The following is a 26033-nucleotide window of genomic DNA, read 5'->3' as shown; positions in this document are numbered from 1 at the left end:
CTGGGGAGGTCTTCTAGGAAAGAGGAAGAATGAATCCAAGAGAAAAGGCCTAGCAAAGCAGTAATTAACCCAGGAACCTGTAGGCTCTGGGCAGACTTCCTTATTTGGATTACAAAGTATTTGAATCTTGGGCCACAATTCCTACCCCCTTGGGTTAAGTGCTCTATAGACCTTGAACAAAAATGTCACCATTTAATATTCCCATGTTCCCTGAACTGCCTCTTGCTGGAGTTAAACCACCTGATAGAGGGACCACGGCTCATCCAGGCACCTAAACCCAGCCCATAAAAACACAGTTTGCTGTGGGATGCACCTGCATCAGTACAGACATCCAACACTTGGATTTAAAATCATGGAATCATTACAGCTGGAAAAGACCTCCAAGATCATCAAGTCCAAGCTTTAACTGAATACCCCCAGGCCCACTAAACCAAATCACAAAGTGCCACATCTTAGGTGTTCACACAGTTTTTGAACACCTCCAGGGATATCTACTCGACCACTGCCAGAGCAGCCTGTTCAGACATCTGACCACCCTTTCATTGAAGAATTTTTCCCTAAAATCCAACCTGAACTTCCCCTGGCCATTTCCTCTCCTCCTGTCCCTGTTCCCTGGAGCAGAGCCCGACCCCCCCGGCTGTCCCCTCCTGGCAGGGAGCTGTGCAGAGTCACAAGGTTCCCCCTGAGCCTCCTTTTCTCCAGGCTGAGCCCCTTTCCCAGCTCCCTCAGCCTCTCCTGGGGCTCCAGCCCCTTCCCTGGACATGCTCCAGCCCCTCAATGTCTTTCTTGCAGTGAGGGGCCCAAAACTAAACCCAGGATTTGATGTATGGCCTCCCACCAGCACCCAGCACAGGGGGACGGCCACTACCTTGGTCCTTTGTTCCAAAGAGTCATAAAAAACCCCCTAAAAACCACATTAAAAAACTCCAGATCCATGTATGTTTGAATGGCAGAACTCACTCATAGAAATGGGACTTGGAGATGGAGAGGAAGCTGCAGTCTCTGTTGGCCTTGATGGTGAAGATCAGCGGCTCCCCAGTGAGGACAGCGAGCTGGCCCACGAGCTCCCCGGGGTGGGTGATGAAGAGGCAGGTGTCCTCCTCAGAGTCAATCTTCCTCTGGTACACGTGGAGCATCCCCGAGACCACAAAGCAAACATTGACATCCTGGAGCAAATGGAAAAAAAAAAAAAAAAAGAACCAAAAAACACCCCAACAAAAAAGAGAGCTCAATAAAAATCCCCCAAGATTTTAAAAGCAATTATCCCAGCTGACAGCGCTCTCACGACCAATCTGTTTCCCAGAAAGCTTCCCTATAGCTCTTGAACAATTAGGTGGTAAAATAAGACACAATAGTGAATTATTAAAAGCAGGTTATGAATATTTAAAACTAAGCAGGCACAATATTAAAAAATGGGTTTGTCTTTGGGTGGTTATGAAAAATGAAGGCTGCATCTTCAAGATATCAAGGAATAACAACAGAATTGGGAGCAGAGGAGATAATGAGGAATCACAGCTGCAGGATGAGGGGCATGGCAGGTCAGGAGAGCAGAACCCAGCAATGGAACTGGAGCTGCCCATCATCTGCTTTGCTTAAGCTCCTCTATTTACACAGGATTATTATAAATGAAGCTTGTTATATCCTAAACACACTTCGCTATAAACGAAAAATGCTGGATTGGTTTTGTATGAGGGCTTTACTGCAACTGAGTGACATCACCAAAGCCCAAAGTGCAGGGTGTGAGAAAAGGCTTCCCAGTCCCCACAGCTCCTGAGGAAGGATGGTGGGACACTCCACTCCTTCCCACGAGGTCCGTCAGGGCTGACAGCACCTGATTCCCACTCTGGCTCTGGCTGCAGCACCAGCCCTGTGTGCAGGAAGGCCCAGAGCTGGGGGTGTCTCATCTCCAGGAGAGGTGGCTTGGGAGAGGACAGGTGGGAACGTTTCATTTGCCATCAGTGTGTATGAACACCTCCTGGAGGGGCACAGCCTGAGCCAGACTCACCTGATCTCCCTGCCTGGACAGCACAGTGCCAGCAGTGACCTGATGCAGCGTCACTTTGCCGTTCAGCAATGCAGGATTCTGGAGAAGAAAGGGGGGGAGGTACAATTTACTGTCCTGTGCACAGGTAAAGGTCCCAGAATGTGAGGAAGCACCCAAATAAATCAAGTAAGAACAACAGTTAAGACTACGTTACAAGTGCTTAAATCTCTTTAAAATATGGCACCTATTTTTATATTTCTCTACCCAGCAGAGTAGAAGAGAAAAAGAGGTTTGATCCATTTTAATTGATAACACTTGGATTCTTAAGGATTTTCTATTTACCAGTTTTCCCCCCAGACTTTTTAAAGGGTCTGTAATGAAAAGAGATCTGTATCAGCTGGCATGAAAATCACGAAACATGATGTTACTTTCAAAGGAAAGTGAAACTAGAGGACACTCTCTGCATCATGGAGTAACAGGACAAGATGATCCAACAGTGTCTTTGTCCCAGCCCAGCCCTGGGCACACAGCTTGGCTGTGCTGGACCTGCAGAGCAGATTTTCATACACACTCTAACAACAAAAGCTTCCCCAAGCTCGTGAACTCCTGTGCTTAGGCAGAGGAAAATAGGAATTTCAATCCCAACTGAAAAGCACATGAGAACAAAGGGTCTTCCCAAAAGCCACCCCCAGTTTGGACCTCAATCCCCTGCAATGTCAAGGAGCTGAGCTGGCTGGGCCCAAAATTCCTTTGATCCAAACACTGCTTTCACCACCATAACCCTGAGTGCACAACAGACAACCAAAGAGACATGGAGAGACTTTTCTCTCCATCTCCAAGAACTGCCCACACAATCTGGGGTCCCATGTGCAGTCAGGACCAAACCCTGATGCCTCAGGCCACATTTGCTTTGGCATGACTTTCACCCAAACCAGCAAATCAGAGAGTCACAGACTGGTTTGGTTTCAAAGGGACCTTAATGCTCATCCAGACCAGGGAGGGACATCTTCCACCATCCCAGGCTGCTCCAAGCCCCGTCCAGCCTGGCCTTGGGGACTTCCAAGGAATCAGGGGCAGCCACGGCTTCTCTGGGCACCCTGTGCCAGGGTCTCACCATGCTTCAAATAAAAAATTTCTTCCCAGTACCTAGTGCCAGCCTGGTCCCCATCAGCTCAAGGCCTTTCCTCCCTGTTCTGTCACTCCATGCCCACAGCCCCTCCCCAGCCTTTGTATAAATCTTCAGAAGTTCAACATTTTATCACCAGCCCTGAATGGGGCAGAAAACAAGACCCAGAGATGAGTTCACATGTTAGGCTGGAAAGAGGCAGCACAGTCCTGGCTCTCACAGCTTCCCTGGGTATTTGGCTGTGCCCAGGGTCTGCCTCAGAGGCAGCAGCACTAAGAGCTGCACTCACAGGAAGGAGCAATTGAGCACAAGGGCAGAGCAGAATGTGACCCCAGTCATCAACTCCATTCCAGCAGGAAATCAGCACAGCAGAGATGTAAACACTCCACCAGCGTAATTGTTCTGCCAGGCTGGAATTTTTCCATTTTGGGCTGAAAAAAAATAGAGCTGGGGAAATAATCACAATTATTCTTTACACCTACTGCTGATAAAAAGAACATATTTTCATCAAAAATAGTTTTATTAAAGGCAATCTGTTTCATGGGAACATATCCAATGCAGAGAACCTGACAAGCACCTGTCAAAATATTTCAGTTCAGCAATAGCAACTCAACTAATTTCTATAATGTTTTTTCTATATTTAGACATTTATGGTTGTATAGTATTATCTGTTCTTAAAGCCAAAGTTGTAACTCTGAAAGTACCTCTCAGTAGGGGAATACAGGCTCCCTCATGAGCTCTACTTATCAAGAGCATTTTCAGGCCGCATCAGCTCAAAAAAAAAAAATTGCTGCAAAGATTTTCTTCATGTCTAAGACTACTTAAGTATTGGGATAGATTGTAGTCAGAGCTGTGAAAGCCTCAGCATTGGAGATCTTTAAGAACAGCTTAGCCAAAAACCTGCCAGAAATGACTTAGCAGTATCTGATTCTGCCTCAGGCGTGGAAGGGACTGAGTGACCTCCAAGCAGACCTTGGTATCCTCTTTGCTGTGCTGTTACTGCCCCATTAAGCAATAAAAGAGTTGACAAATAAAATCCCTCCTGTCTCTGAAGAGGGTAACACCAGCAACACCAAATTCAGCATTGCACAGTTACAGGGTTTGGGTTAAAAACCTGCACTGATCCCACCCAGGCACGAGCTTTTAGGGAAAATAAGTCATTACCCCCAAGAAGCTTAATTTCCCAGCAAGTTTCTTTCTTTGCATGACTGTAACAAATGACTGCAGCAGGAAATTCAATAAATTTTGATACAATAGCAAATATAAGAAGCAACAGAGGTTATTTCTAGGTAACAAATTAACAGGGGTTTATGGTACAGAAGTGAAACTAGTTATAAACAATTTAAATAAAGCAATAATTAACTGGGACAAATAATATTTTTGTTGAAGGAAAGTCCCTTGTAACCCACAAAGAAGAGATGCCTTGCAACACTGCTTAACCCTCCCCACAGTAACTGCAGATAAAGCTGAAAACACAAAAAAACTGTATGAGGTTGAAAGCCATTCATGATAGAGAACTACGGAATTCAAGTTACTTAAAAAAATTTCAAAAACAATTCTGAAGTCAGATACCTAAAGGCTATTTGAAATAATGCCTCTGTCCTAGAGACACTTACCATCTCTCTATCACATGAAAAAACCCAGGCCAAACAACCACAAAAAAAACCCCAAACCCCAAACCTACCATCTGTCATCAAAACATCTCAATTTTATTCACTCTAATTGGCTGCTCTGAAAAATGACAACCAATGCTTCCATCCAGCTAAGAAAGATCTCGCTTTTTTAAGAGAAGAGCATACAAGAATTCATTTTCTTTAATGTCAGCAGCATTGAATGCAAATATCTTGTATACAGTAAGATTCTTCTTGCATTGCCTCTGGAAGAATCAACTTTTGCTATTCCTACATGAAAAAAAAAAATTGAGCTGCCAATGACATTTCTGGCATTTGGCCACATCCCACCAGGTTCTAATTTGCTTGTGAAAAACTAAGGTGCTTGAAAATCCTACTTTGTTTCACCATTATTTAGATCTTCATGTTACAAACTCTGCCTGTTAGGTGCTGCATTTTAAGGACACTGTTGAAATTAACTTTTCTCTCTAAACTGCTACTTGGTAATTACTGAGAAATTTATTCTAGACTAAAAGAAAAGTGCTGTAATCAGGACCTTCAGTAATCTTGGAATTTTTGCTTATGATCTGATAAGAACAGATCTGGATCAAGAACAGAACAGATGAAGCCCTACTTTACTCCTTCTGCAACAAGAATTTATTCTGAAACAGTCTATAGCCTTTCATGAGGATATAAATGCCTGAAAAAACCTGAAAAATTAACATAATGAGACAGGTAAGGCTCCTGCAGACTAAGAGACCTCAGATCAGTGATGATGTGGAACAGGCACCTCGAGCCTCACAACTGGGAGCTGAAAGACCCTGACAGGGATTTTGAAGCTGCAAGGGGAATAATTTTGGAAGTCGGGAGGGAATGCTAAAATCTAGAAGTAAAATCTTTTAAGTTCTAGCAAGTGCTGTTTGGTGACAGCTCTGAAGGCAGGGGAGGAGGTGCAGCAGCTGTGCCCAGCCTCTGGCAGCAGCAGCAGACTGGAATTATTGGAGAACAGGCTGGAATAAACCAAGGATGTCTGTGGCTGACTGAGACAGATGCAGAGCTTTCCCAAACTGTCTGATTATCCACATGAACAGATACACCTCTGGAATGAAATGCAGCTGGAATGACTGGGATGATGAAAACAACCATTTTCAATCCTCTTACAACACCAAGGGGCTCAGCAGGGGCTGAGCTCAGCAGGGATCAGGCACAGCCCCTGCCATGGGCACAGGACCCAGCTGGGAGATGCTGCCCTGGCCAAGTACAGGGACACAATTCCAAACCCAAACAACTCCCTGGGATGCAGAATCACCAGGATTCATGGATTCAGCATTCACCTGAACCTTCAGATAACTTCCCACACTCAGTGAGAGCACAGAATGAGGTGGCAGGAATTGCACATGTGCTGCTTGCAGGGCTAACTCTGCACACAGAGAGGGAAGATTCATGCACTGCATTCCAGCCTGGTCTGTTGGAATGGCAGAATAATTCAAATTTATTTCAGCCCTTCTAATGACTTCAACAGGCTGCTGAATAAAACATCCAACCCATCTCCAGCACACTGAGGAGACAAATCCACTTTTCAGTTCCTGGCAGAATGAGATGAAAAGCAGAAGCAAAGCCAGTTCCCCTTGCAATTTACTCACATCAAGTTTCATCAGGGTTGAGAGGTCCTTCTTTGCTGCCTCCACGATGGCATCAGTGTGTTTGCTGTTACAGGAGTCCTGCACAGCACTGTAATGGAAAACTGCTGAAGGAGTTTCTGTCACTGTCACAGTCTTCTTCAATATCGACTGCAAAGAGAAGAAACGCATCAAGGATCAGTTTAAACATCAAAATTGGCACCTGCCTGGCCAAAATTTGTCTGTATTCTCTACCCACCACAACTGGTGGTCTGCAAAAAAAGAAATCTAGGTTTCCAAAAAAGCAACAGCTTGCTAACTTCATTATCCTGTATTTTTCTGCACAGCCTGACACTTGAATCAAACAAAGTTACTCATCACAGCTTGTGAAAGGGAAGGAATTAGAGACTTCAGAAACTGGGCTGCTGCCAGCTTGATGGAACTAAAACTTTATCAACCCTGTATACAAAGATGGAGGAAAAGATAAAATGTCTGTCAAGGTCACAGTGAGCAAGTTTCATTCCAGATTTTAAGTTGCAGTTTTATAATTCACAAGTGTTTTTGTCCTCTTAACTTCCAGATCAGTATTTGTAAAAAGCAGACCACAAAAACAAAAACAGATTTATAAATAATGGCTGGAGATCCACAGCTGATACAAGTTTTTAATTCCTTGCTGTAAAGTACCTCTCACAAATAAAGCATGGTCTGACAAATCCAAATAATCCATCTCATGAGTCAGGGGAAGAAAATACATAAAAAATTGCAGCAGTGGTTTCCCATTGCTCACCAAGGCAATCTCCACAGAATTTCAAGATGCACAACAAAATGACTTGACAGCCATTAAAATCTATTGAAACACCCACAAGTTAAAAAACAATAACACAAACATTCAAGGCCAGGCTGGATGGTGGAGAGGAACGTGTCCCTAGCCATGTCAGGGGGACTGGACCAGCTGGGCTCCAAAGGTCCCTTCCAACCCAAACCATCTGGGGATTCCATAAAACCACACATCCCAACTCGTCTAGAGCTGCAAAGGGCAGCATTTTGAAGGAAAGAAGAAAACATCTGAATGGCTCCAAGCAGAAAGAAGTCAGGAGAGCAGGGGCTGGCTGGGCTCTGGGGAAGGAGCAGACCCACCTTGGCCACGGTGGGGCTGCCGGCGGCGTCCTCGGGTGTCAGGTGCACCCTGGCCCTCTCGTAGGCCATGTCCATGTCAGACTTGGCACTGCTGGAATTGTCTGCAAACAAGGCAAAAATCCTGGTCTGAGCACCTCCTGTACTGCAGTTCCTCAGAAACAGCAGGTAACACACCAAGTGGAGCAGCTTTAGCAAGTGGCATCTTCATATTCCAATTATTTCCCAGCTCCTTCTGACCTGGAACTTTAAATCTTCCCATCAGAATTTGGGTGTATAACATGTCCCAGAATTCCCATATCCACTCTTGTACAGAGTACAGCCATTATCTGAAGGTTGGTTGTGGGGTTTTTTGTCCACTGAGAATTGGCAGAGCACTGGACAGAGGGAACTCCTGATAACTTAAAACTTTGAGGTGTTTTTTATGGCTTTTTGCAAAACTGCCTGAGGTAATGCTGCTGATGGTTCATATCAGCTTCTGCATCTTATTTTCCATACTCTACGAATCCTTGAAATCCTTCATAGGATGAACATTAAGTTTCAGAGGCCAATTTCCTCATTTGTGAGAGCAGCTCACCCTCTGAGCTGATCTATTGCTCCTTCTAGATGTTTATGGGTTCATAGAAAAGGTGGGATCTGCTGAAGAAATCTTATTTCTGTTAAAAGCCTCTTAGAAAAATTAGGTGTATTTTCTATTCAGTTCCACATCCTTGGAAGTCACAGCCTGAAGATTTACAGAGGAGTTTAAAAATCCTGCAGAAATTGCAATTTCCTTTAACAAATACATCTGTAATAATTTAAATCTTATTTCTATGCCTAATATATCTCCAAAAGAGACTATTCAGAAAAGTTTACATTTTCTTCCTTATACCTTTTGCCTTCAGTCACTACATTTTTCTTACACTTTTGCTTTTCTAAATACAAAATGCTGCTCAGGAATAAGCTGGGCCCTTTGGAAAACTGATTGTCTTTCCTGACTGGTAAATTCTATCACCGAATAAATTCAAATTTTTAACTCTAAATTCTTTCCCCACCTGTCCCTCCCACGAGACACAGACCTGAATTTGCCCAGGATTGCCCCAGGCTTTGGGGAGTTGGATTTTGGAACCAAAATTTACATCACTGTGATCTATGACCATGTGACAATACCACCCTACCATGAAGGGCTGTCCATAAATTTAATTTCAAAACCACAATTTTTATCTCTGAAGGGGTTTGACTTCTATCTCCCACCCCAGCTCGGCCAAGGGAAGAATCCCACTGCCACAAATACTCAGCTCTACCTCAGAGTACTCTTTTCCATGACATCTTGAGGAAATGGCCTTGAGTTCTGCCAGGGGAGGTTTAGATTAGATATTAGGAAACATCTTTTCATGGCAAGGGTTGTAAATTACTAGCACAGGCTGCTCAGGGCTGGGGTGGAGTCACCATCCCTGGAAGTGTTCAAAGGACACGTGGGTGTGCCACTTGGGGAGGTGGGTCAGTGGTGAACACCAGGGTGGTGCTGGCCTGACAGCTGAAGATCTGAAAGGTCTTTTCCAACCTTAACCAGGATTCTGTGATCTACAAATATAAACAAATCTTTGCACATTTCAAACCTTCCACTGGGATCATAATAAAGTCATTTAATGATCAGCCTCCAAACAAGAAACCAAACAAGTTGACCCAAAGTTGATCGTCACCAGAACTTACAAGCCATAAGATAAAAAATGAAAATAAACAGTAATGCTGTTGATGCTGAATTAACTGAATTTCCTGCACACTGCAGCATTAAAGACCTTAAATCAGCTATAAACAATTAACTGGATGTGTTTAAAAAAAGACTGGATGTGGCACTCAGTGCCATGGTTTAGTTGAGGTGTTGGGGCATGGGTTGGACTCAGTGATCTTGAAGGTCTCTCCCAACCTGGTGATTCTGTGAATTCTGTGAACTGGGACAGTAGAAAGAGCAGCTCCATATGAGCTGATCTGACTCCCTGTCAATCTCCCTGCCCCCCAAATCCCAGAGTCAGCCAAACTCCTGAGCCCAACACACCAAGTGCATTTCCAATCTGAACACTCAGGTGTGACCCAAACACTCCAATTTTGGCCCCGCAGGCAGGGAAAGCATCTCCTACCCAGCCCTGCGCCTTGAAAACCCGGGGAGAGGAGAACGAGGAGGCATTCTAAGAATGAAAGCAGCTGTCTACTCGACTGCTATTCAGAGCAGGAGCCTTCCCCTGAGCCGTGGTGCCCACACAGTGATTTCTGGAGCTGCCTTGCTGCTGCAGCGGGAGCGATGAGGCGCCGGCAGGACGAGCTGCACGCGGAGCCGCTGAGTCAGGAGCGCAGGAGGCGGTGGGGAAGGAGAGGGATGGATCCTGTGTGAGGAACACATGGTGTCCCACACACTGCTGGGATGGGGATGGAAGGCACTGCACAAACAATGGCAACTGCCACAGGCCCTGGCAGCATTCCCGGCCTCTTCCCTGCCAAGTTCTGCCAGTCCCACGTGCGCCGCACGTCAGGGCTTTGGGGGAACAGCATCTCCAATTATTGGGGGAAAAAAACACCAAAACAATAAAGAACAACTCCAGTTTAACCTTAAAAATAGAATTAGGAAGACTTACTTCCAGGGACAACGAAGGGGTGAAGTTGTTACATCCAAAAGGCCCAGCTGTTTTATTTTTTGCTTTCTACTTTCTCTGTCCCCCAGCCCAGAGGCTGCAGTGAATTAATTCTGTATTACTCCACACGAAGTTAGTACACTTATAAAGCAGAGTAGCCTGAGCTGGCAGAATCCTATTTCCCCATCTATACAACTGCTATGTTTCAAGTTAGATAACTACACAAAAAAACCCAGAAAAAAACAAATTTCAGCCAGCCCCAGGAGCAACTGAGGCAAAAGTGTTTTCCCCCAAAGCAATTTTTAGCAGTGTTTATTAATTCTAACAACAAGCAAATCGAGGAGATGTTGAGATAACAGCACTTGTATGACTCCAACAGTTTTCCCCTCTCTGAATTAATAATAAACATAATCAATATTCCATGGAATCTGAACACACAGTAAGCAGTGGAAGAGAATCTGAAGCCAGATCTTGATCTTTTCATTACAGACATCAAGACAGTCTCTGTGCAAGCTAAACAGTGAGAAGAAATCAGCTGTTACCTGAGGCAAATCATAATTACCCAATTAGATTTGCTCCTTCTGTCAGTAAAAATTAATTTGCTCTCTCTGCTAAGCTCTGTGTACTCTGGCATAACTTTTATGATACATAAAAGGAGAAAGGAAGGACAAATGGACACATCCACTGAGAAGTTTGCAGGGATCCTTTCATATTAAAGTTCCAAAGAGCACACAAGGACTGTCCCTGAGAATGTCACAGGGCTGCACAGGCAGAGCTCACTGAATTGCCTCACTGAAGGGGCTGTGTTCAGGGCAAGGATTAATTGATTTACCACTGAATCAAGTCTGCTGGTGCATTTTATAACTCCTAGGGTAAAACAACCTCACACACGTGAAAATCGAGCCAAGTCTTGTGTGGGTCAGTCAGTATTTTCTCTTAATTTGTCTCCCTGGCTTAGAAAGATGATCTACTTACCCCAGCCAAAATCCTATTTCTCCATCACATCCACCCCTCTGGACAGTAACATGGAAACCATGAAAAAAAATCGAAGTGGAACCCTTTACACTTGCCCAGTAGGAACTGGAGAGGACACAAATCAGCTCTCCAGTGTTAAAATTGAAGGAGCTCCCCATTGTTCTCCTCTGTGCACACCAGCAACTTCCTGTGGCAGCAACGAGTGACACAAACCTTACCCTGGGGAAAGCCCTCAGTGCTGAGGGCTCCCTCAGCCTGGCTCACTCCTCCTTCCTTGTCTCCAAGCTCTTCAATCCCTCACAGTTTCTTTCCCCTAAGTCACTTAATAGCCAAGGAGAGCAATAAAAGCATCCTCTAAAGTACCCAGGGCACCTTTATTCCACTGTTTAAGAGATTAAACACTTCTCTATTAACAGTACCTGAGCATGACCTTGGAACTCCCTCACTGAACTCAACTTCTTACTCATGTAACAGAGACAGATGCCTGTGTTCTGTGATTCCCACAAGAACTCCCATTTCTCCACCCTGGAACACAAAGCTGCCCTAAACACCAGGCCCAGAGGAAAATGTCTACAGTGGAATAACTAAAGTTCCCCAAAATGATACTGCAGCATCAAACCAGCCCAGTCTCATAAACGTCTCCTCAGAGCATCCCATGATCCATCACCTTTATTATCCACTCTGAGGAACATTCCTCTAAAAGCAGCAAAGCCATGTAATGTGCTTTTCGGGACAATCAGCCAAGCAAGAAACATGTGTCATCTTTTATGTGAAAGATGATGGCCTATCATCATAATTCAGTTTGATTCAGTAATATCAATTAATATAGCTCTTCATTTGCAGGTCTTGGAAGCCAAATGATGTTCCCCATTGCTGATAATGACAGCAAGGGAATGCTCCCTGGGATAACAGTCCATTTGTTACTAAATATTTTTTTGACCAGTGAGTTAGGAAGCAGCACCACTGCAAGATGATTATCTACCATGAACAGGACAAGATGATAATCCACCATAAACAAGAAAATTACCTAGCCCAGCACTCCGGAGATCATGTAGTTTCTCCCATGATTAGATAAATCACATATTTCCCACAATTTTGCCAAGCACTACTTACTAGAAGCCTCTGGAGACCCTGCATAGGGAGGTGATGAAAGGCTTCTTCTGAAAACATGCTCAGAGTTTTCTGCACCAGAAATCCTCAACATGTCTGAAATGTAAAAACAAATATTGTAAACACAGGCATCCCCTAATAAAGTAAGTTTCACTAACAACAAGAACCTTTAACTACCCACTATACATGGCTGACTTAGAGATTCTGAAACACTGACAATAAATACTGTTTAAACCTTTTTCCTGGTTTTGATTTAAATATTTTTTTTTCCATCTGCAGAGGGAAAATTCAACTCCATCTATTTTCCTGGCTTTACCTTCAGTACTGAGTCTTTAGGCTGAAAAGACACATATCCAGCAATTCTTCTGCTGGTGTCTATAGAGTGCTGAATTTTCCCAACTCCCTCTCTGCATTCAAAATGAGGAGTCACTTATTTTTCTCCCTTCCTTCATCCCTCAATATCATTAAGAACACAGTTATATTTCCCCATTGAAGCTAAGGACTATCCAAAGGCTTCAAACCTGACAATCTAAGACAATCCTTAACTACCCTGATAAAATCCTCTGATCAATAGCAGTGATATCAACAGTGGATCAAATGTGAAGGGACACAGGGGAATGGCCTCAAGCTGAAGGAGGGCAAGGTTAGACTGCATTTGGGGAGGAAATTTTTTACTATGGTATTGGGGCCCTGGCACAGGGTGCCCAGAGCAGCTGTGGCTGCCCCTGGATCCCTGGCAGTGCCCAAGGCCAGGCTGGATGGGGCTGGGAGCAGCCTGGGACAGTGGGAGGCGTCCCTGCCATGGCAGGGGTGGCACTGGGTGAGCTTTAAGGTCCCTCCCAACCCAAACCAATATGGGATTCTGTGAGTAGTACAAAAATTAAAGAAGATCCCAGAGGACAGTTCCTCCATGTTTCTAGAAGCATTACCCATTTCCAGTGCTTCCCCAGACTTTTCAAACTTCTCTCCACGATCCTCCTCCAAAGCACTGGACATTTGTCTCCTCCCAGCCTTGCCGGCGCTGCCTCCGGCGGTGACGCTGCTCACGGAGATCAGAGGGATGCCCTGGCTCTGCTGGGAGCAGCAAGGGGACAAGCAAACATCAACCACTCCCTGACAAGTGTATTCCACACCCTGGAGCCTGCTCAGACTCCCAGGTACCGCTCAGGTTTGTGCTGATCAGCCCCAGACTCCCAAGGGTGGCTTGCCCTGGGATCTGCAGCTCCCTCAGTGCGTCCCAGCAGCGCCTGGGGACTCCCAGCTCGACACTCTGAGCATCCCCCGACCCTCTGCCACCACGGGTGCAGCATTTTTCCCACTGCTCCAGGCAGAGGTGACATCATTAGCAAACAGCAGAACTGCTGAAGCAAGGAGCAGAGCACACACATCACTCTGGAATGATGCACTTGGGAAGTTGAAGCCTCCCCACCAATTTCCCAGGCAGCAGCGTAGGCTGGGTTTTATGGGCTAGTTATACAAGTGCCTCAGTCCTCAAGCACTGTCATTATGAAATTAATATGTAGCATTTGCTTTATGACCTTCTGGAAGAAGGCAAACCTCTCTGTGCCCTGCCAGGAGAGCTGAGGGCCTGCCTCCCCAACTCACACAGCTGAAGAGCTCCGTGGTCAGCCCCAGGTAGTTGTGCAAGGCCAGGAATGTCACCCTCTGCAGCCTCACCATGATGATCTGCAAACAGGGAATGAAGAAGCAATAGCAATGGATTTAGCATTCTCCCACACTCGTTCTGGCATTTAGACACAATCATGCACCAGACTACCTGAACGCATTCTACAAAATACAGATTGTACCCTAAGCTGAAATTCCTTTTAGCAGCTGATAAATTGAGACAGATTCAAATGATTTACCAATGACTTCACAATCATTTGATGGCATGAGAATCCCAAGTCCTACTCCCAAACACCAAATGGTTTTTGTTTTCTATAAACATCAGTAATAAAAGTGCCTTGAAATAGAAGTATTTGCTTCCAATCTTGCTCATTAAAAAAAAAATCCCAGCTCTCCCCACAGAGAACCTGTCCCACTGCCCCACAAGCACTCAACACTGGAATCAGTGGCACCTTCCTCTGCCCTCCCAGCTAATTTCACTCCTGAGCCATCTTCTCTTTTCTATCAGCTCTCACAAAGCAAATTAATTTGGTGTTAATGATCTGTTCTCCTTCGACCAGCAGAACGAGGAGGTTCATGTGTTGCTCATAAATCATCCAGAGACCAGAACAGTTTGCAAAGACAAACAGATTCAGAAGTGATAGTAAAGCAAAAGGACAGCCCAGAGCAACTCCACTCGTGGGGTCACCCTGTGGCTGCCCACCGGTGGGACAAGGCACCACCCCTGGAAATCCTTAATCCTGATCCCTGCACCATCTCCCACCTGCAGGAGATGCTCACCTGAGAGCTGTCTGAGCCCCTGCAAAGCAACAGAAGGAGAACACAGAACTGACAGAAAACCCAGCTCTTCCCTCAGGTGCTGACAGAGAATTCTGAAGTCAAAATTCACACGTCACTCTGAATTTTGTGACTCTTACAAAGCATCAGCCCTCACCAAACAGCTCCTGAGGGTCCAACAGTCCTGCTTCAGGACATGGGACAGTCTGTTCATGACTCTCAGCGATTTTGGAGCCCTCCTGGTACGCCTCAAGCTGCAGAGCCCACGCCAGCACCTCTCTACTCCTCAGGGACCAACAAACTCACACTGCAGGTCTGGCTGACTGATGAGGGTATCACAGGCAGAAACTCAATTAATGGAGATATAGAGATACATAAATTATTTTTCCTGCTGTGATAGTGCTGGATTATTATGTCTAGGGCTCAACAGCCAGGAGAAGAGCAGAACAAGCCCAAATTTTGATCAACTGTGCTGAGCAATTCCATATCTGGAAAGGATGGATGATGAGCTTGCAGAGCCTCTAAATATCCTCCTGTAACCTGGAAATGAGAGTGGTTCCCCCTTCTCTCTCAGCTCTACCTACCTGCACCACTCTCACGAGGGTTTCAGGGTATTTCTGGAACACATCCTGGAAGGCACTGGCTGGGAGCCTCAGTATCGTGGATGGAGTGGCTGCTCGAGCTGAGACGGTTTTATAGGGAGCAGGGTGACCCTAAGAGAAAAGTTCCAGAGACAGGAGGTTAATCCATCAATTATCCAATCCAATTCTGCCCAAATTCCTGATTTGCTGTACTCTATGGCTGACAGACACGGTCAGACCACAACAAGCCTTGAACTGGTGCTCCATGACCACGGGGACATGTAATGAGGGTGAATTCACACCTGCATTAGAGACAGGGGCAGGGAAATAAGAGCTCCAGGGAGTTGGATCAGGTTGAGGGAAGTGCCAGGCTCTCAGCCCTGACACAGTTTTATTACACAGCCAGCCTTCAGAAGTATTTGAAATCCCAGCTAGTCTAGGCTGCAGAGAAAAGAGGGTTTGTTGATTTTATTATCTGTACTGACAACCAAGCTATTTGCTGCAAAAACAACCCAACTCACACAAACAGTGCAAAACACAACAAAATTGAACAGTAATTACAGACATAATGGAGTAAGACAAAAGACAGGCAGACTTCTTGTGCTTCGAGATATATATGCATATATATATATGAAATATTCCACGTGACAAAGCCAAACAGCTTCTCTTTACTGGAGACAAAGTGGGTCTAGACCATCCTGCTCAAAGAACAGATGGAGAATTAACAAACAAATGAAAAGTGGGTAAAATACAGAGATTTTTGTCACACTGGAAGGCAAGCTTTTGGGTTTGGATTCTCCCCCTTAAATAAGAATAGCTTGTAACAATAATCCACTGCCAAACACTTGAATAAAAAGACAGACAGACAATGCCCCTTTTACCCACTTAATAAATGCTGGAAACAACATCTCTAAACTCATAAATTAATTTACCAATCCATCAAATATTGATTTACACAGTATTTATAAGATAAAAGGAGCCTTTTTACAGCACAGAGCAGGAGCAAAGGAAGAAATGGAGTTTCTATTTTAACAGCACTCACAGCTCCAGCAGCTTTCCCCCTCCTGAGCAACAGAAGGCACCTTTTTCCCAACAATGACACACAGATGTTAAATGCTGATTACAAACCAAACTGCCTGCAAGACTTGCAGAGCATCAGACAACTCACCACAAGCACTTTGAAGGAATTCCTACCTAAAGAACCCAGCAAAACCAAACAAGAGACTTTCTCTAATCACTCTGGAAAATAAAGCTGCAGCTCTGTCTGCCTGCTGGTCTGGAAGGCACCATGAAGCGGATTCTAAAATTAAATTAAATTAATTGGAACCAATTTCTTAATTACACCAACTTCAGCTGACCTTTTTATAAAATCTGGGGATGATATTAATAGCCTTGATTTTCAAGTTCCTGAGGGATCTGAAATTTTAAACATCTCTTTGACCTACAGTGCAAAGCTGCCAGTGTCCTCGGTTTTCCCAAGTTTCTTTCAATTAAGTAAAGAAATTAACAAGTAACATTTCTGCGCTTTGGCTGTACCCAAAAATAAATGCAACAATCCTCTTTTACAGGCCAGTTTGAAGTCTGGCTTTACATGAAGAATTAATTTGGACTTCTTATACTTACATGTGAAAGCAAATGTATATAGTCTGCTTTTAAGCATTGCATTTGCCATCAACTGCATTTCCTACCGATCTCTACAGCAAATAAATAGTAAAAAACTAAGGAAATTATTAAATCTTTAGTTGCTGGACAAGGATAGGCATCAAGTTGAATGGTGTTTCATGAGTTATTCCAAAGAGCAAACTGAGCCCTGGGTATCCCAGAACTCTGGTCTCCAGTCTACCCAGTAAAGTGTTTGGGCTTCTCTGGAAAGTGCTCAGTGCTGATAACCTCAGAAGAACAGCTTTAGGATAATAACAGATAATGATGCAGAAGCTTTTTTCCCCAAAGAGCAGCCCATTCCTCCAAATTCTCAGCATATAATTTTGCCTCTTTGAAATCCCTGCGTGAGAGCAGCTCTTCTGAAAGGGCCAACACCATGGCTAATGGGGCTGGAACATGCAAAGAGCTGTCAGAGGAGCGTGAGGAGGCAATGTTCCATAATTGTCACTTCTCTCAGATCTAATGTTGTGAGCAGCACAGGGAGGATACTACGTTCAAATTATACTATTTTGCAATCACACACTGAGATGACAAGAACAGTTAAGTTATAATCAGTTATGAAACAGGGTTTTTTTTCAACAGAGAACTTCTTGTTCTCAGGGCAGGTAACTATTTACTTCTGTCTCCTTCCCGAGCTGAGGCATCACCTCCAAGCAGCAGCTGACAACTTATGGCCAAATCCAATCAAGTCTGATCAAGAAATCTGCTGCAAGAGACACAGATGTTTCACATTCTCCCACCTGCAGTGGTAGCTCCTTTTCGGACTAGAAAATCTGGCATGTTCTCCCTGTTTCCATGGCTGGGTTTTGTCTTCCTCTGCTCCTTCCTGACATCCTCTACACCAACACTGCTGCACCCAAAGCTCTTGCAGCCATCAATCACTTCTTTATAACCTCATCTATCTTGTCAGCCCTGCAGGCTCACCTTTATCCAAGTGTTTTTCCAGCTACTTTTAATCCTGACTTTCATTTTTGCCCCCCTCAATCACTGCCATTTGATCAACATCCCTCACAGCCTCTTCTTTTTTCAACTTTCTTATTCCAGCTATGCTACAAGGCCTCAGTTTTCCTAAGACCATCTCCACATGGAGGACAAGAGAAGAGTGAACCTCAAATCTCCAGCAATCAGCATTACATCTCAGCTGGACCAGTCCACTCTGGATGAACACTGCTAGTTCAGGGAAAAGCTCTGGCTGCACACACGAGCTCTCAGCAAGAGCTGCTGAAAACAGAGACATCAACGATGCTCAGCTCAGAGATTTCTTTGGTATTTGAGGCAGTATCAAATCAGAGCCATTAACTGCACCTCAGAACTGTTCCAGAATACCAGGAAAGGGCCTGCAGATTCTTGGATTCAAAAGCTTCCAGTTTCTCCTCAGAATCTGGAGAAAGCAGCATTGATCTGTTCTCAGAATAAGTGGAGGCTCATGCCACAGCTGCTGCCTTTGTATTTAGTAGAACTAAAGGGATTTTTTAGTTTAAAAGCTGAAAGATTCAAATAGAAAAGCACCTCTGGTGTGACCTTTCTTTCAGGTCCACCAACAAGAGCTTGCCACTTCTTGCAGTAACCTCAACCTTCCTGCACAGCTCTCAACTAAGTGAGAGACCAGCCTGACATCACATGCTGCAAAATCAGCCAAAAGAATCACAAACCCAGCTCAGACTGGAGTCCTCTCTGAATACACCCTTTCTTCACATCAGAGCCATGTTTGGTGGTGCAGTGAAATCTAATTCAGGTTATGGTATCTGCAGGGTGTTCCAAGACGCCCTGACTGATTTGGGATGACACTGAGGGGTCTCCTCTATTTTGATCCACTGGTACTTCCTCTCTCCTTGCCTATTTTCATGCTACTCCTCTACCTACAGTCTGCAAGAAACATAAGGAAGAGGAAAAGCAGCAATGAAACAAGCAGTTCACGAGCTGGGAAGTGAGGAACAAAAGAGCTGTAAAAATAAATGAGAACAAGTTTAGCAAAAAATATTTCAAGGTTTTTTCACTACAGATTCTTCTGCAGACTGCTAACTCTGTTCAGCACACTTTCAATCATTTTTATTTTTTTTTACTTACCAGCGGTAGAACTAATGAGAAAGAGAAAAAAAATGACAGAATGAGAATTAAAAATGAAAAAACCCAACAAGACAAAAGAAGAACGGCAACCACTCTTTTAGAAAACAAAGCCATAAAACACTGCTACACAAGATTTCTTTTCTTAGATCCTTTTTGAACAAGCAAGAGCATGACTGGTACTCATGTTCCTTTATGATGGCACTGCTGTTTAGAATATTGTCATGAAGAAAATTTAGTGGTGGAAGTATCAAGGGCAAAGGTACTAATATGGATTTGCAAACATATTATGAATTTGACAACAAGAACTAGAGTCCAAATTACTCCCTTTCTACAGAGAAAACTGTGACTAAGCTTAAAACATGTTATCACTGTCAATAGGTTTTATGGGAACTACAGATACACATAATATAGATTTACAGATAATGTGGATAGAGAGGGATGTGCCTGCTTTTGGAAATGACAAGGAACACTTAGAGAATCCTTTAACTACTCACACACAGGGCAATGGCACCTTTTGATGAACGGGGACAGCCAAGCCTGGCAGATACACGACACAAGGTCAAACATGAACAACTTATTGACTAGATTTATCTTCGTCCTCTCAAATCCCATCCTACCAAAATCCTTCAAGAAAACACCTTCAGGGTTTGGGTATTATCAAAGATGTTGAATTCAACACCTTCCATTTAGGCATTCCTAAAGTGATTTCAGCAAAACCATCAGTCTAATTTCAACTGAAACAAAATCCATCAATTTTGCACTGAATAGGACCAGCATTCAGCACACCCTGGCCCTGCCAAAGAGCACAGCCCTCAGCTGGCCACCAGCACCACTGATGTAACAAAACAAAATAAACCCATCAACTGGTTTCACAGTATAATTACAGTACTAACAACTGTCAGATTTATTTTCATTAGACTAAATAAAACCAAATTCATTAAGCAACCCATCAAACACGTAAAAGCCCGGACTGCTGGGCCCCAGCCGGGTCCTGCTCCTGCCTGAGCTATGATTTGAGCAAGTCAAACTGTAATCTCAGTTTTCCAAACATAAAGGGAACATTCAAATCCTCCTGCAGAGGAATCAGAAGCAGCCGGTCGAGCACACATTCCACAACCACCCTCCACACCACAAAGCTCAGCTTACACCTGCAAAGGAGGAGAATTAGCAACAAAACCGTTTTGCATTCTGCTTCTTTCCTAGGAATGTCCAACGCCTGCTTCCCCTGCCAGGCTCTGTGGGGCCCAGCAGGAGTGTGCCCCTCCCAGAACTCACCGTGATGACATCGAGGATGCTCAGCAGACTGTGCACGCTGTCCCCTGCCAGCACCTCCTTCACCACCACCTCTGTTCCATCCTGCAAGCACACACACAGCATCACTACAGGCTCACAGCTGCATTTTGGCCAACTTGGAGCATTTCAGAAAGCTTGCATGCTTCTTTTCTCTCTGCTCTGATGGAAATGTGCTAATTTCAACCACAGAGTTTTAAACCAGCATTCTAAAAGTGTAAATTAAAAGAAACTATGAGCCAGTTTTTCCCAGGGATGTTGTGACCTCCTTGTCTTTGCTATGTAGCACCAACAAAACAAAGCTGCCTTCACCCAGAGGCAGAATGAGCTCCCTTTTCTGTGGGGTCACCTGCTAAGAGGTTGTACAAAACAGGAGCAGCAAAATGTAAAAATACACAGAAATCAGGAAATTTGACATCATTTCCGAACATAAGCCCACTAAACTTTCAGCCACTGGAAAACTGCTCACATCCAAAAGTTAAACCCAAAGTTCAGGCAAAAAGAAGGTAAAAATTAAAAAGTTAACTTGGCAGAAGGGATCACAAGGACTGGTGCTCAACATTTTGAGGCCCACATGGAAAAAAAAACCATCATGTTTTTTCCCCTAAAAAGTGCATCTGACTCTTCCACCTCCCAGACAAACCCACTGATTCCTGCTGGACTATTCTGAGGTGAGCTGGGTCTCTCCTGCTCTCCGTACACAAATACTTTCTTTAACAACCTTTCCAAAGGTGGATGTTTCCAAGCCCACCTTACACCCTGTCTTCCCTCAATAACTTCTGCATCTCCTGCGTGAGGATATTTCCAGCTGCCTCATCAGCTTTGTGTTCTGCTCTCTCATCTGAGACACCAGGGACCAGAGCTGCACACCTTGATCTTTACAAATGCCACGGCCCCGAAGAGCTGGGATTAATCCCTCCTAAACCACTGTGATTCACATGTCTAACTTTAATCAATGTTTAATGATTCATGCCAGCCTATCTGCTGTGCCAACAGATTTCTCTCAGGAAGTGCAGAGCAGTGGGTTCTTACACTTTCTTGGATGCAGACTTCCAGCTTTCCATCCTGCACCACGTAGATGCTGTTGTCCGGCTGCCCGGGACGGAAGACGTACTCGCCCTCGTGCAGCTGCACAAAGAACATGTGCTTGCACAGCTCCAGGAACAGGGGCTTCTCAAAGTGCCCAAGGACCCTGCAGCAAAGGAAATTCAAAGGGAAAACCTGAAATCACCACAGCAGCCCTTGGAAAATCCTTCCTAAATCAGCAACGCCCCAGGCATGAGGAGCAGAGGAAGCCCAGAGGAGTGGCTGCAGGGAAGGAGCCTCAAAGAGCTCCCCAAAATAAGGTGCAAGAGCACCATGTAACACAGAACTGCAAATGCTGGGGCTCCTTTGGAGGAGCCCTCCCACGAATGCAGGCTCAGAAGGAAGTACAGCCAAACTTCCTCCAGCAAACACCAACATGGCCTGCGGAGGGGAAGAAAAATAAAAATGTGCCAAACACACACATTCCATGAGAAAAGTTGTCCAGGAAACTTCCCCTTTTAGTGCAGCTGCCCTGTCCATGGAAGCCAGACAGAGGAGAAATACTGAAAAGAGGGAAAAGCTCCTGTCATCTGCATGTAATTGCAAGTTTGGAATATTCCATCTCCTGCAGGTAACATGCACCTGGACTCCAGTCAGTCACTGCCAGGCAGTTTCACCCCTGATCACTCCGCGCAGAGCTCCAATAGCTCACATTTATCAGGATAAACCCGTCAAATCCTGCTGTAACATCAATTAATCATAGGAGATCATAATTCCACAGCAGCAAGTTCAGATGACTGACGTAGCATTTTTATTTGAGAATGTACGACCTTCAGGATTACATTATATCACAACTGGGAGGAAAAATGAACATCCATAAGCAAAACCAAAATTACAGATTGCAAGATCTCCTCCTCTCTGCTGTGTCAGCAAACTTAACCCCTTGCTCAAGGGGCACAAAGACCATCCCTTCTTCTTAGTCTGCCAAAGAGCTGTGGGGATTAAGCTGACTTTGATTTATTTGCAACCTTTTCAGGCAGAGAAATAAAATATTCTGCAGCCCAGGGAGCTGTCAATATGGTATCCAATTAACATCTACCAATCATAATGCTTTACTGTACAAAAAAAATTGTCTGATACAGCCTAACAGAAGTTTAAAGATGCTAAATCTGTTCATGTTGGAACAACTTTGTTAGCACTATTCCCAAACTGAGGCAACTAACCTACTTCCTTTTTTCCCCATCTCTTTTTGAATTTTTTGAAAAAAAAACCCTCAACTATTTTCTTAATGTTTCTAGAAAATTGAAAGTAATTTATTCTGTCCTTATGCTCAGATGAATTTCAGTCAACTCCCTCAGGATTCTGACCACACAATTGTAAAGCTGAGACTTGACACAAACTATCAAATATTTACATCACTTGAACATCCATCAAAACCGAACTCTAAATTTCTCTTTCCATTTCACATTACCTGACATTTTTGAGCATGTACAGGACTTCTGATGGCAAGTGGGAATTCTTGACATCAAATTCAGTCAGATCTGCCTCTAGCAAAGAAGGAGGAGGTTCTTTCCTCTGCAGAGTTGGACATTCCTTCTTAATACGCAGGATCCTACAAAGGAAAACGGAAGTTCAGGATGTTCCCTCATTTGTACTAAGAGGAAATATTAAATTTGTACTAAGAGGAAATGTTAAATAAGTAAATGCTAAAATTCACCATCCCGAGTTACACATTGTCAGTTAGCTAAAACATTCCACTCTCCTGCCATTCCTCACCAAAACCATCCCAGCTCAGCAAACCTCCCAGCTGACAGGACTGGGAAAAACCAACAGCTACAGAAAGGAGCTCTGCTAGGGGTAAGTTCCACACCACAAACAAAACCCCAAACCAGCCTACATGATGTGAATTTTTCCCTTTCCCAAAGTCCCAAGTACCTTTTAGCCAGAGATAAAACCTTTGCCCGTTTCCGCATCCTTTGGCGAGGGACAGTGTTCCCAACCAGAGAGTTGGGAAGAGTTGTGACCTAGGAGGAAATAATGCACACAAAAACAGTCACAAAACCCCAAAACCAAAAAAACCAACCTCCTAATTCCAACCCTGCTGAGGCATCAACACATTTACCAGACATTAGAGTGTGAGCAGAGTGAAGAGCTCATGTAAGACCTTGGAGGATTGGAATATCTACTTCAGCATCGCTTCCTTTCTATAAAGCAAGCAGAGTATATTTTGATTTTACCAATCAACTACTACAGTGCTAATGGATGGCAGAGGGGAAACATTCTTAGCTGTGGCTCTCATTCAGGAACACTCAGCAGCAGGAAGAGACGTAAGGCACTGATCTCTGCTCAGGGACAGGAGCCAGGGAAGGGCTGGAGCTGGGCCAGGGCAGGCTCAGGCTGCAGAGCAGGGAAAGGTTCTTCCCCCAGAGGGTGCTGGGCACTGCCCAGGCTCCCCAGGGAATGGGCACGGCCCCGAGGCTGCCAGAGCTCCAGGAGCCTTTGGACAGCGCTCCAGGGATGCCCAGGCTGGGATTGGTGGGGGATCTGTGCAGGGACAGGGGATGGGCTGGGTGATCCTGGTGGGTCCCTCCAGCTCAGGATATTCCAGGATTCTCTCTGGCTGTATGGTGACAAACCACGGCTTCTCCTTGCATTTCCTAGTTCCCAGGTGCCACCCTCTGGAGAAACACCACAACTGCTACACCAAGAAAGCCCCTCATTAGGTACTTTCCAAACATTCCCAGTTCTTCATTTGTTACCCAAAGAGTTGAATCTCTGTAAAAAGTTTCTGTTGCAAAAGAAATCTTTAATTCGTTTGGAAGGATGGTTTTTTCCTGAAAGTAAAATCTTGGTATGTTATCAAAAACGCATTAAATGCAACCCACAGCAGTTCGGGTGTAATGTTCTCTGCCTTACTTGGGAAGAAAAGCAAAAAGTGAGATCTAAAACTCAAACAAAAAACTAGTGAAATTCTTTTCCCTTGTGAAATTCTAAGCATTCTTTACTTATATAACTTACATATAAACAGCTTGGTTAAAAATTATTCAAATTATGAAGTTTTACACACAAAATTTCCTCTCATTGAGGGCTTTTTTGACCAAGTTCTACTTAAAGGCTGATCTGCTATGCAAGATTCAGGGAATAACCACCCTCTCCACAATGAAACAAAGGTCTAGAACAGAATATTAAACCCACCAGTGTCTGATTAAGTCCAAGTGTTTGAGTTCACCTCAGTGAAGTGCGGGAGGCAGAGGCTGGGGCAGTTCACAGAAGGAAGTGTTCCTTCACACAGAGTGACTAAGGATGGTTACCTCCCTGTACCTGATTTTTCCACAGATGTTGGTTTGCAGTGAGTGCAGACCTGGACTTGGCAGCACAGGGAACAGCAGGACCCTGTGAGGGTGATGAGGCCCTGGCACAGGGTGCCCAGAGCAGCTGTGGCTGCTCCTGGATCCCTGGAAGTGTCCAAGGCCAGGCTGGACAGGGCTTGGAGCAGCCTGGGACAGAGGAAGGTGTCCCTGCCCATGGCAGGGGTGGGATGGCATGAGCTTTAAGGTTCTTTCCAACCCAAACCAATCTGGGATTCTGAGATATTTAAACAATCATTAACTACCTACAGGAGTTAGATACTCATTGATTTATTGCTATCCTCATTGACTGCAAATATTTTTCAAAGAGGAAAGGTCTGGTGAGAAAGAGAAGCTACGGCTGCTCCATCAGCAATCCAGTCAGTATTGCAGGAATTCTGAAACATCCACAAAATCCCAGTGAGATTTTATAGGTTGAAGGACCTGGGCCAGGCTCAGCAAGTGAAGTATTTCAAACTTTTACACCTCTCAATTTCACACTGGATTTTACCAAGTGCCCTCACCTTCCTCATGATCTTCCTCCCGTAGAACATCACTTTGTCCCTCTTGCGAAACCTGTACTGAGGCACATGTGGCTGGAGTTGTTCTGAAACAGAAGCATCACATCAGAAATCACCTTCAGCAGCTGGGAAAACACCTGAGCACAGCTTGGGGACTTTGCTGCCTCCAGAGCAGCTCCTGTGGGCAGTGTTTGGAATTTAAACCACCCTGGGATCCCTCATTCCCCAGCTCTGGCCAAGCCACACCAAGGCAGGGCTGCCTTGGGCTTCCCCCTCAGCCCCAGAGGAGATAAAGCTCTCCAAGCACACAGAGGGATTGGGGAGTTTTCATCTCCTGAAGGAACCCTCTAATTCAATCTTTTCTCCTTCCTGTGACAGTGAAATCACAGTAGGGTTGAAATCATCTCCATAATTCCCAACTGATCCTGAGGCTGACACTGCTCACACACCAAAGAAATAAAACCTCCAGGTCCTGCATGTGACAGTTCTGAGTTCAGACCTGAGGAAGTGAATCAACATAAATTCTCCATCCTTTAAAGCTGTTGTCCTGCAAGAACCACACCTCCACAGCAAACAGCTACCACAGAATATTACAAGACGACTCAAGATTGATGGAAAAACTGGTTTGAAAACTTACATAATTATCAAGTACTTACTAGACTGTCTCACTCTTCTGTACACGACAAACACCACAACTGCTATAAGCAACAGTGCAACTGCAGCTCCAATTGCAATTCCAGTCAGCTGGGAGGGGAATTTAGGGAGAAAGAAGTTAATAATTTTCAACTTCACAAGTCATACATATTTTTTGAAGGGCTGAAAACACTCAGCTCAGTGGGATGTCTAGAAGTCAAGCACGTTCATTAACACTTAATTTTTAATTCAAATACCACATATGCAAGAAGTTTAAACTGTATCAGTGACCAGTCCTAAGATCACATGGAAAGTATTCCATGTTTTTCTTCCCAAAGA

General features: G+C 44.5%; 1 protein-coding gene across 2 annotated transcripts in view; it reads right to left on the bottom strand.

Annotated features, from left to right (window-relative positions):
- The window catches only part of PNPLA7 (patatin like phospholipase domain containing 7), a 122135-nt gene that overhangs the window by 92408 nt on the left and 3694 nt on the right, over positions 1-26033 (bottom strand). Inside the window, exons 4-17 of one of the 2 annotated variants that reach the window (XM_066201055.1) lie at positions 25718-25805; positions 25065-25147; positions 23129-23217; positions 22665-22805; positions 21200-21359; positions 20153-20233; positions 15152-15280; positions 13770-13850; positions 13094-13238; positions 12168-12260; positions 7477-7577; positions 6364-6510; positions 2006-2083; positions 961-1166 (exon numbers count right to left, since the gene is read on the bottom strand). In XM_066201055.1, the coding sequence (XP_066057152.1) occupies positions 961-1166; positions 2006-2083; positions 6364-6510; positions 7477-7577; positions 12168-12260; positions 13094-13238; positions 13770-13850; positions 15152-15280; positions 20153-20233; positions 21200-21359; positions 22665-22805; positions 23129-23217; positions 25065-25147; positions 25718-25805 (1622 nt within the window). The remainder of the gene's footprint in view (positions 1-960; positions 1167-2005; positions 2084-6363; positions 6511-7476; positions 7578-12167; positions 12261-13093; positions 13239-13769; positions 13851-15151; positions 15281-20152; positions 20234-21199; positions 21360-22664; positions 22806-23128; positions 23218-25064; positions 25148-25717; positions 25806-26033) is intronic. The other variant, XM_066201056.1, reaches the window with a different exon arrangement.

This window comes from Chamaea fasciata, unplaced genomic scaffold, assembly GCF_029207755.1.
Source record: "Chamaea fasciata isolate MVZ Bird 193981 ecotype frontalis unplaced genomic scaffold, bChaFas1.0.hap1 SCAF_20, whole genome shotgun sequence".
Taxonomy (NCBI): Eukaryota; Metazoa; Chordata; class Aves; order Passeriformes; family Sylviidae; genus Chamaea; species Chamaea fasciata.
The sequence above is the reverse complement of the archived record's forward strand: the minus strand, read 5'-3'. Positions and strand labels throughout refer to the sequence as shown.